This window comes from Protomyctophum parallelum, assembly GCF_964188405.1.
Source record: "Protomyctophum parallelum genome assembly, chromosome: 13".
In the NCBI taxonomy this organism is placed as follows: Eukaryota; Metazoa; Chordata; class Actinopteri; order Myctophiformes; family Myctophidae; genus Protomyctophum; species Protomyctophum parallelum.
In genome coordinates this window covers 49,334,012-49,345,288 of record NC_139708.1, presented here as the reverse complement: position 1 = coordinate 49,345,288, position 11,277 = coordinate 49,334,012, and the positions used below count along the sequence as shown (strand labels likewise).

General features: G+C 37.9%; 1 protein-coding gene across 2 annotated transcripts; it reads left to right on the top strand.

Moving 5' to 3' along the window:
• The first annotated feature begins 1,557 nt into the window (after positions 1 to 1,557).
• On the top strand, positions 1,558 to 6,541 carry LOC310869917 (uncharacterized protein). Of its 2 annotated transcripts, none has more exons than XM_083780898.1 (8): positions 1,558 to 1,603; positions 2,665 to 2,731; positions 3,029 to 3,123; positions 3,509 to 3,637; positions 4,195 to 4,248; positions 4,424 to 4,726; positions 5,404 to 5,499; positions 6,071 to 6,541. In XM_083780898.1, the coding sequence occupies exons 5-8, from the start codon at positions 4,195 to 4,197 to the stop codon at positions 6,260 to 6,262; spliced, it is 645 nt and encodes a 214-aa protein (XP_083637024.1). In that variant the 5' UTR covers positions 1,558 to 1,603; positions 2,665 to 2,731; positions 3,029 to 3,123; positions 3,509 to 3,637; the 3' UTR covers positions 6,263 to 6,541. The 2 variants fall into 2 exon arrangements, with proteins under 2 accessions (XP_083637024.1, XP_083637023.1); XM_083780897.1 differs by having other exon boundaries at positions 1,559 to 1,603; positions 3,020 to 3,123.
• The last annotated feature ends 4,736 nt before the right edge of the window (positions 6,542 to 11,277 follow it).

Here is an 11,277-nt window from a genome sequence, read left to right as displayed (position 1 = left end):
AGAGCTGCCATTGAGCCCCATGTTAAATGTCTCAAATTTGAAAGCACTATATTTCTAAAACTATGAAACATTTCAAAGATTCCTTTTCAGGCAAACATGTCCACCGTAAGATGAACCTAAGTAGGCTAGAATGGGGTTGCTAGGTGTAAGTATGTAGGACTAGTAGCATGCCAAATTTTGTGCTATTGCCATAGAGAATGCATTGGGCGTTTAAGTTAAATAACTCATAAACTACAAAACATAAAAATAAAAAAAAGTTCCAGCATGTGTCTCCACAGTAAGCTGAATAATAAAAAGTGTGAATGGAGTTTCTAGGTGAAAGTGACTTTTGACGTGCCTATAGAGCTGCCATTGAGCCCCATGTTAAATGTCTCAAATTTGAAAGCACTATATTTCTAAAACTATGAAACATTTCAAAGATTCCTTTTCAGGCAAACATGTCCACCGTAAGATGAACCTAAGTAGGCTAGAATGGGGTTGCTAGGTGTAAGTATGTAGGACTAGTAGCATGCCAAATTTTGTGCTATTGCCATAGAGAATGCATTGGGCGTTTAAGTTAAATAACTCATAAACTACAAAACATAAAAATAAAAAAAAGTTCCAGCATGTGTCTCCACAGTAAGCTGAATAATAAAAAGTGTGAATGGAGTTTCTAGGTGAAAGTGACTTTTGACGTGCCTATAGAGCTGCCATTGAGCCCCATGTTAAATGTCTCAAATTTGAAAGCACTATATTTCTAAAACTATGAAACATTTCAAAGATTCCTTTTCAGGCAAACATGTTCACCATAAGATGAACCTAAGTAGGCTAGAATGGGGTTGCTAGGTGTAAGTATGTAGGACTAGTAGCATGCCAAATTTTGTGCTATTGCCATAGAGAATGCATTGGGCGTTTAAGTTAAATAACTCATAAACTACAAAACATAAAAATAAAAAAAAGTTCCAGCATGTGTCTCCACAGTAAGCTGAATAATAAAAAGTGTGAATGGAGTTTCTAGGTGAAAGTGACTTTTGACGTGCCTATAGAGCTGCCATTGAGCCCCACACTCAAAAAAGTAAAACAATCGCCTTGTAAGTACGACTATTAAAAAAAGGTATATTAGCTTAATAAAATCTGTGAATATCACTTATGGGATCCTTTTAGTTGGATATACAATAATTAATGAGTAAAAATCCAACTGTTATTTGTGAGTTAAATGTACATATATTGTTTTAGTTCATTTCATGAAAATAAATGAGTATATGCCAAACTGGTAATATTGGTCAAATATATATACAAGTCTCAGTAAGTTTCCATCATAATATTTGAGAATGGAGTAATCGTACAGATCAGTTTGAAGAAATGTAATTATTACTCATTCCTACCCAATATTATTAGTAGATACGGTATCTACTAATAATATTGGGTTGAAATGATCTAAGATACCCATTAGACACGCCTACCTGCCTCTTATTGGCCAGAGTTCATAACAGCGATGAAAGCCGGACCGATACGAGTCATCCCGAGTGGCAGGCTGGCAGCCATTACAAAATTTACAGCAGAAGCAGTAGCTGAGCCGCGCCACGCAAGTGAAGTGAAGTTACAAGAGAAGTTCTCCTTCATGGTAAGTAGCCAGCTATCAAATGTTAATTAAATGTTGACCGTGTCTTCATACTTTTTTTTTGGACCGGACTAAAGCCATGGTTTACATGACGCTCGTATAGGGCTAGCAAAACTAACAACTGTCAAGACTAAAGAGTGCATGCTAATTTTCATTCAGCCCCACCATAACGTAACGCATGTGGTCGTCGACACTATACACATAAACTACACATGTTTCAGCCATGTACATATACACAATATCATGTTAAAATGCATAGAATAGCCTACACATTATTTGCGAGGGAAAGTTCGCGCCGAACGGGAAGGGCTCAGGGCTGCATGGTAATTGTAGTTCATTTGACTTACGATTGTATGTATGGCTCACTGAAAGAACTATCAAAATGGCCGCTATAAACGCGGGCTTATTTATTATGTTGAATTCTATGCTGTAATATTAAACTAAACATGCTTCATCTATACAGTAAACGTTAGACGATAAGCTTGTTGTTTTGCGGTGCCTGCGTGCGGTTCATGTTTTACGTAGGCCAGCAGTATAGGCTATAGGCTTGAGCTTTTAGAAATATTACTTTTGCTAAGGGGGACATAGACCAACAGGGGAGCCCACGACGGGACGGACGGCCGCGACCGGGCGTCGCTTAACGGGGGAGGATCATGAAGAAGTGACGCCGAGGAAGCGACGCCATGGGCCGTCGGAGCCCCCCTAACCGACCGCAATAGGCGGAACGGGCTGGCGGGGCTGCGATATTAAACATTTTTCAGGGAGAACTCTTGGGGCCTCTACGCAGCTGCGTAGTTTGCGGTAGAATGGTGAATAAATCTGCAGGCAGCGTCAGACAGTGCAATTACATGTGGACATTGTCATCCAGCACAATCATTGGAATTATAAACTGCATGGAACGAAATGCATTTAGATCAGTGCTAAATGTCTGTTAGCAAAAGTAATCATTCTAAAAACTCAAGCCTGCTTGTGAGCTTGTAGATGAGCTATATTTCCACATTTATGTTTTTAAAGTATACGGTGTAAAGTATACAGTTTAATGTTCGTTAATGTTTGTTTTGTAGACTGTTGAATAAATCACTGCAGCTAAGAGCCAACATCAGACAGAGTGGACATTGTCAACTATAGCCTGTAAGTCCAGTATCATTAAGGCATTTTATATACTAGCCTACTGCTAGCCAACTTCTTATGCTGCAATCACACTGGCAGATGCAAAAGATACAAAGCTACAAACATTGGCTGTATCTTCATGTCGCTCACTTCCATTAAACATTAATAGTAGACTAGACTGTATCTTTGCATCTGTCCGTGTGACTGTGATCGCAAGATTAGGTATTTGACTATTTATGGACTAAAGTCCTGTATAAAAATGTATGTTGCTTTGTCTGATCATGTGCATGTCTGCATATTTGTCTGTAGACTCTGTAGGCATCAATGTCTGGCTCCTTCTCTTCTGTTTGATTCTCCTTCCCTGCTGCTGCCAACAATAAAGCCTCGTCACTGCTTGACCTGGGTTCCAGGAGGTAACAACCGTAAAAAACACACACAATGTATTCATAATTTCATATATACATTGTTGCTGTTGGGCAGAAACCTCATATCTCCATATTTCAACGTTTGATGTTTTGTCACCAATACTACAGTGTCTGCACAAAAGTAACAATAAATAGCCGGTCTACAAGCTCACAGCATTGCTCACAGTCTCATTGCGTTGTGTGCATGCTTGTAAATCTGCTATTTCAGCTTTTTGGGGGTTTTAAACTATTAGTCTTTCTGTGGCATTTATAAATATTGAATCAATGCAAAGTATTGACAAGAGCTAAGGCTTGAACAGTGTGCCTGATGGGAAATTAACAGGGTTTCATTATTGTGTATTTAGTCTTATTTTCTACTGTCCATGTCTTCCAGCTACACCTCAACTCTTTGTCTCCCGGTATGCTGTCCTCTTTGCCTCCCGGTGGCTGTCCCCCAGGCATCTAGACTCATACAGACAGCAATTCAACAGTCTGGACAAACAAGTGACTGGATACCTTACTGGTAGGACACTGTTTAATAATTGTTTTACAACCTTTCTATACAGTTATTCAACTATATTCCTGAAACATTGTGTTGCAGATATTATTCATTTACCACTGCGTTGTCTGCTCGCTGCCTTATATGAACACAGCTGCTTCAATAATTCTTCCCTGTGTAATATTTTGATCCTTGAGGAGGATAATTAAAATGTTGAATCATTGAGATTTTACAGTTGGGACTCAGTAGATGTAGTTTATCAGTGATATGGATTTGAGTGGTGCCTGACGGCTCCAACTAACTGCTATGTCCATATGTATGTCCTGATGAGTACGAATTGGGGTTGATTGGGCTGATTCAGGTCACACACACAGCAGCCATAGTACAGTGTACAGTACGAGTTATACTGTAGAGTATGAGTTGTACAGTACAGTACGATGCATATAGTTGCATCGCTCAGTTCACACAGGTGTGATTTTTATAGATTAGTTGGTATGACAAATATTAGTCAAACTCATTTTTGAAAGAAACATTACATCAGTCTGTTGGTTCCCTGTTAACACCTAGTGTATCTCTTCTAGATGAGCGTCAAGGATGTAAAGGAGAGATGGCTGGCCTTGTTTGATGCTTCACAAGTGAGTAAATTGGATTCTTGTAGCAGGGTTCAACAGAAATGACATCCTGCATGTGACACACATTTACATTGTATTTAACCAATTGTACCCATTCCTGGAGCAACAGTGGTGGAAAATGGATGTACAAGATCACAATGTGATTTGTTTTTCTCCCTTCCCCTCATCTGTTTTTCAGGTCAGCGCAGAGTTCAAGTTGATCACTACAATGAAGCTTGAGCCGAAATTCATGGAGATGTTGGACCTCTACACACCTAAACTGGACCTCTACACACCTAAACTGGACCTCTACACACCTAAACTGGACCTCTACACACCTAAACTGGACCTCTACACACCTAAACTGGACCTCTACACACCTAAACTGGACCTCTACACACCTAAACTGGACCTCTACACACCTAAACTGCTGTCCATGTTCCAATCTAAGAGAGGTGCTGTAGGAGAGCCACATCGGGCAGAAATGAGTGCTCTGCTTCAGGTAATAAACCATTTAGACCTGAGGATGATTCTTAAAAACGGCTTCTAAATCAGAAAATAGCAGATATGCAAGCTCACATTGCATCTCACTGAAGTCTGTGAAGTTGCAGATCTTCTATTCTCGGTATTCATTCACTTTAAAAAGCTAGAACACTGGTAGAAGTTTGTGTTGTAATTTCCTTGACATGTAACTTCACATGCGGGTGAGAAATGTTCCTCATTGACTTCCACTGTAGTATCTTGCCTGTAACGCAAACCTGTCAAATGTCCTAGATCAGTCCCATTAAGTTAATTACGATCACTTACTTTAGATACTAATGTATCCTAAACAGGCATCACTATGTCTCTGTCCTGTCCATTCCCTGATAGACGAAATGCATGGCTTAATAGTCTTGTCAGTACTAAACCCCTCTTATTCCTAAACTTCTTTGCTTTTTTACTATTTTGAAAAACATTTTTGTTCATTTAGATTGGCTAGTTGACCAATTTTGTTTTTCAAAAGAGTAAAAAAGGCAAAGAAGTTTCGGGATAATGTGTTTAGCACTGGTGGAAATGGGGCCCTAAATGCTAAAACTGTGTGCAGACAATTGAAACGGTAGACTTTAAAGTTGGTAAACAAAAGCCCAGCTTGGATGTGCAAAGTAATGCATTGTATTAAGGATAAAACTTTGTCTGCAGAGTGGAGACCCCATACAGCTAACCAGAGGAATCGTGATCAAGTGCCTCATCGACCATCTGGGAGAAGAGCCTGGTGCCCTGATCAAGGACGTTGAAGTTAGTAAAATAAAGTATTTAACAATTTGTAGTTTTAACTAATGTCATCATCATGGCTAATTGTGAGACAATATCTCAAACGTGCCAAGAACGGCAGAGTGAGGAGCTTGTTTTGTGAGAGTGTCCAGAGAATCAGGTTGTGAGATGGCATGTCTAGTGCTACTGCAGTTCAGACATGTGTTCCTACATACTGTCTCTTGGTAAGGTCAAGATACACTCAGGTCTGCACTGCACATGGATACAAGTTCCATAGCAGCATAGACAGCAGCATGTCTTAATTATGGAAGCATGTTGTACAGCAAAAATAGCAGATCTACAAGGTCACAAATTGGCAATAGAATACATGTTTACAAGCTTCTTCCATGAACATGAATGGTCTCAATCTGGCCTCAATCTGTGATTTCTTCAACTGGTTGGCAGCAAACGTTTTCAATTGCAAACTCAAGACACTGACGGAGATCCCACCCAGAGCAGGGAATTGTGCAACAGTAGTAACTGTTTAGAATGATAATACCGTGAACATCATCATTACGTTTTCATTCATGAGATTCTATTTTTACAATGTGTGCAGGATGCTGGTGTCGATGTAGAAGAGGAGTTGTCGGGGGAACTGATGACTATCTACAGTCTGCAAACTCAAGAATCACCAGCTGCTGATGTAGGTATTGTTATTGAGGGCATCCCTGTCCTCAACAACCTCGGCGATATTAGCAGAGCCTGCTGCTATCTCCTGGGACTGACCTACTGTACGTGTTTGACTTGAAGTACCCCAAGAAGTTCAAATACATCTTGGAGGTTTTTCAAAAGGTACTGCTTGGACTAGACCCTCAACAGCTTACACCCAAAGTGCAGACACTGAAAAACTGTCTGCTTGGCTAGTGTCCTGACTGACAACTTCAGTTTGAATGTTTTCAGTGAAAACAGATTAGTAGGGAACCACATCACATACGACACTGACTGATACTGCACTGTTCAAAAGGAAAGCCTATTGTATAAAGCATACAGCAGCATGTCAGATCTGTGCGTCTGACAGACTTGTTTTGAAGTGGAGGTGCTTATGTGTACACGGTGCATATAGCCAATTAGAATGTATTAATCTGTACAAACCTCACCGATAGACAGTAAAACGTTATTTTTATTTTTTCTATATTAAGAAATTCTTCCCCATTTGACCTTCCTGCTTTTTCTTTTTTTTTCTTGTACAGTAATGGGTTATTGATTGCTCCAAGCACATTACTTTAAAAACTAACATTTGTTGCTTAAAGGGCCACAGTTATTTTATACGTAATGTTCATTTGTCTGGGTCTTGTTAAATAATGCTTTTGGGGTTCATGTTTTTCGGTGCTATACAATTTTACAACTACACCAGGTTTTAATTGTATGCGTGTTGGCTGTTGACCAACTATACTTTCAATCTGGTGTCTGCATGTGACCATAGATGAATGTTTTCAAAAAAGAATGGCAGCTATTTTTGCTATGATGAAGTAGCCTATCAAATTGTGTTTTCAGGTGTGTGCGCATGTTTGTAGATCGGCTAATTTGGGTGCTAGACACCGGCATGCAGGCAAATTAATTAAACCCAGCCTTGACCTAAAATGTTTATGTCCTCAAGTATAGTGTGACGTGCATGTGTGTGTGTGTGTGGGGGGGGGGGGGGGTAGACACTAGACAATCAAATTGTGTGTGTGTGTGTATACGGTATAGTTTCGGTGGGACACCGGCAGGCAATTCATTAAACCCAGCCTTGACTAAAAAAAAAGTCAAATGACCATCCTATAATGTTTATGTCCTCTCAACTATAGTGTGCGTGGACTTTTGTTTTGTTTTATTTACCTGCCATGGGCAAGGAAAATGTTCTTTAATGTTGTTGCAGACAACAATTTGCACATTGTCTAAGGAAAATGTTCTGTTGCAGAGAATGCATACATTGTTTGTACTTATACGGCCCTATCTTTCGCCACTCCTTATCCCTGAACTTATTTGCCATTTTTTACTATTTTGAAACACACTAAAATGATTCAACTAGTCCATCGTCAAAATCGTAAAGAATGGCAAATAAGTTTACGGATATGGGGTGGCACAAGATATAGCCCATGTAGGAAATGTTTAATGTTCTTAAAATGTATTTGCTGACATTGTAATTTGCACATTGTTTCGTGTGGCCAGACTGTTTCCTCCCATACAGTATGTGAGTGTTTAATACTTGAATGTTCACTTTGGTCAATTAAAAACGTACTTATCTGTATAATTGCATTGTGTATTCTCTTTGACAAAGGTAAATACAGAATTCCTTTTTGATTAAAATACTATGAGTTGAATACAGTTAAAATATTGAGTAAATGTAATGCATATATTTTATTAAATCATACACACTATATAGTTAAATCAACCTATCAATTTCAATCCCATATACTCAAATTTATATGTAATTTTAACCTAGGTTTTCTAATGCATATTAAGTTTATCTACTCAATTATTGTCATTTCAAGGTGCTAATGCATATTAAGTTTATCTACTCAATTATTGTCATTTCAAGGTGCTAATGCATATTAATTTTATCTACTCAATAATTGTCATTTCAACCTGCTTTAATATATTACTTGCACTTACTTAATTTTTAAGGTAGATTTTACTTGATTTCATAGCAGTCAAGTTTACTCGATAATTAAGGGTGTAAAAATGATTCACCAATATATTTGGGTAGATAGTAGTTTCTGTTTTCTGAGTGCATGTTAAATGTCTCAAATTTGAAAACACTATATTATTTCTAAAACTATGAAACATTTCAAAGATTCCTTTTCAGGCAAACATCTCCACCGTAAGATGAACCTAAGTAGGCTAGAATGGGGTTGCTAGGTGTAAGTATGTAGGACTAGTAGCATGCCAAATTTTGTGCTATTGCCATAGAGAATGCATTGGGCGTTTAAGTTAAATAACTCATAAACTACAAAACATAAAAATAAAAAAAAGTTCCAGCATGTGTCTCCACAGTAAGCTGAATAATAAAAAGTGTGAATGGAGTTTCTAGGTGAAAGTGACTTTTGACGTGCCTATAGAGCTGCCATTGAGCCCCATGTTAAATGTCTCAAATTTGAAAGCACTATATTTCTAAAACTATGAAACATTTCAAAGATTCCTTTTCAGGCAAACATGTCCACCGTAAGATGAACCTAAGTAGGCTAGGTGTAAGTATGTAGGACTAGTAGCATGCCAAATTTTGTGCTATTGCCATAGAGAATGCATTGGGCGTTTAAGTTAAATAACTCATAAACTACAAAACATAAAAATAAAAAAAAGTTCCAGCATGTGTCTCCACAGTAAGCTGAATAATAAAAAGTGTGAATGGAGTTTCTAGGTGAAAGTGACTTTTGACGTGCCTATAGAGCTGCCATTGAGCCCCATGTTAAATGTCTCAAATTTGAAAGCACTATATTTCTAAAACTATGAAACATTTCAAAGATTCCTTTTCAGGCAAACATGTCCACCGTAAGATGAACCTAAGTAGGCTAGAATGGGGTTGCTAGGTGTAAGTATGTAGGACTAGTAGCATGCCAAATTTTGTGCTATTGCCATAGAGAATGCATTGGGCGTTTAAGTTAAATAACTCATAAACTACAAAACATAAAAATAAAAAAAAGTTCCAGCATGTGTCTCCACAGTAAGCTGAATAATAAAAAGTGTGAATGGAGTTTCTAGGTGAAAGTGACTTTTGACGTGCCTATAGAGCTGCCATTGAGCCCCATGTTAAATGTCTCAAATTTGAAAGCACTATATTTCTAAAACTATGAAACATTTCAAAGATTCCTTTACAGGCAAACATCTCCACCATAAGATGAACCTAAGTAGGCTAGAATGGGGTTGCTAGGTGTAAGTATGTAGGACTAGTAGCATGCCAAATTTTGTGCTATTGCCATAGAGAATGCATTGGGCGTTTAAGTTAAATAACTCATAAACTACAAAACATAAAAATAAAAAAAAGTTCCAGCATGTGTCTCCACAGTAAGCTGAATAATAAAAAGTGTGAATGGAGTTTCTAGGTGAAAGTGACTTTTGACGTGCCTATAGAGCTGCCATTGAGCCCCATGTTAAATGTCTCAAATTTGAAAACACTATATTATTTCTAAAACTATGAAACATTTCAAAGATTCCTTTTCAGGCAAACATCTCCACCGTAAGATGAACCTAAGTAGGCTAGAATGGGGTTGCTAGGTGTAAGTATGTAGGACTAGTAGCATGCCAAATTTTGTGCTATTGCCATAGAGAATGCATTGGGCGTTTAAGTTAAATAACTCATAAACTACAAAACATAAAAATAAAAAAAAGTTCCAGCATGTGTCTCCACAGTAAGCTGAATAATAAAAAGTGTGAATGGAGTTTCTAGGTGAAAGTGACTTTTGACGTGCCTATAGAGCTGCCATTGAGCCCCATGTTAAATGTCTCAAATTTGAAAGCACTATATTTCTAAAACTATGAAACATTTCAAAGATTCCTTTTCAGGCAAACATGTCCACCGTAAGATGAACCTAAGTAGGCTAGGTGTAAGTATGTAGGACTAGTAGCATGCCAGATTTTGTGCTATTGCCATAGAGAATGCATTGGGCGTTTAAGTTAAATAACTCATAAACTACAAAACATAAAAATAAAAAAAAGTTCCAGCATGTGTCTCCACAGTAAGCTGAATAATAAAAAGTGTGAATGGAGTTTCTAGGTGAAAGTGACTTTTGACGTGCCTATAGAGCTGCCATTGAGCCCCATGTTAAATGTCTCAAATTTGAAAGCACTATATTTCTAAAACTATGAAACATTTCAAAGATTCCTTTTCAGGCAAACATGTCCACCGTAAGATGAACCTAAGTAGGCTAGAATGGGGTTGCTAGGTGTAAGTATGTAGGACTAGTAGCATGCCAAATTTTGTGCTATTGCCATAGAGAATGCATTGGGCGTTTAAGTTAAATAACTCATAAACTACAAAACATAAAAATAAAAAAAAGTTCCAGCATGTGTCTCCACAGTAAGCTGAATAATAAAAAGTGTGAATGGAGTTTCTAGGTGAAAGTGACTTTTGACGTGCCTATAGAGCTGCCATTGAGCCCCATGTTAAATGTCTCAAATTTGAAAGCACTATATTTCTAAAACTATGAAACATTTCAAAGATTCCTTTACAGGCAAACATCTCCACCGTAAGATGAACCTAAGTAGGCTAGAATGGGGTTGCTAGGTGTAAGTATGTAGGACTAGTAGCATGCCAAATTTTGTGCTATTGCCATAGAGAATGCATTGGGCGTTTAAGTTAAATAACTCATACACTACAAAACATAAAAATAAAAAAAAGTTCCAGCATGTGTCTCCACAGTAAGCTGAATAATAAAAAGTGTGAATGGAGTTTCTAGGTGAAAGTGACTTTTGACGTGCCTATAGAGCTGCCATTGAGCCCCATGTTAAATGTCTCAAATTTGAAAGCACTATATTTCTAAAACTATGAAACATTTCAAAGATTCCTTTTCAGGCAAACATGTCCACCGTAAGATGAACCTAAGTAGGCTAGAATGGGGTTGCTAGGTGTAAGTATGTAGGACTAGTAGCATGCCAAATTTTGTGCTATTGCCATAGAGAATGCATTGGGCGTTTAAGTTAAATAACTCATAAACTACAAAACATAAAAATAAAAAAAAGTTCCAGCATGTGTCTCCACAGTAAGCTGAATAATAAAAAGTGTGAATGGAGTTTCTAGGTGAAAGTGACTTTTGACGTGCCTATATAGCTGCCATTGAGCCCCAT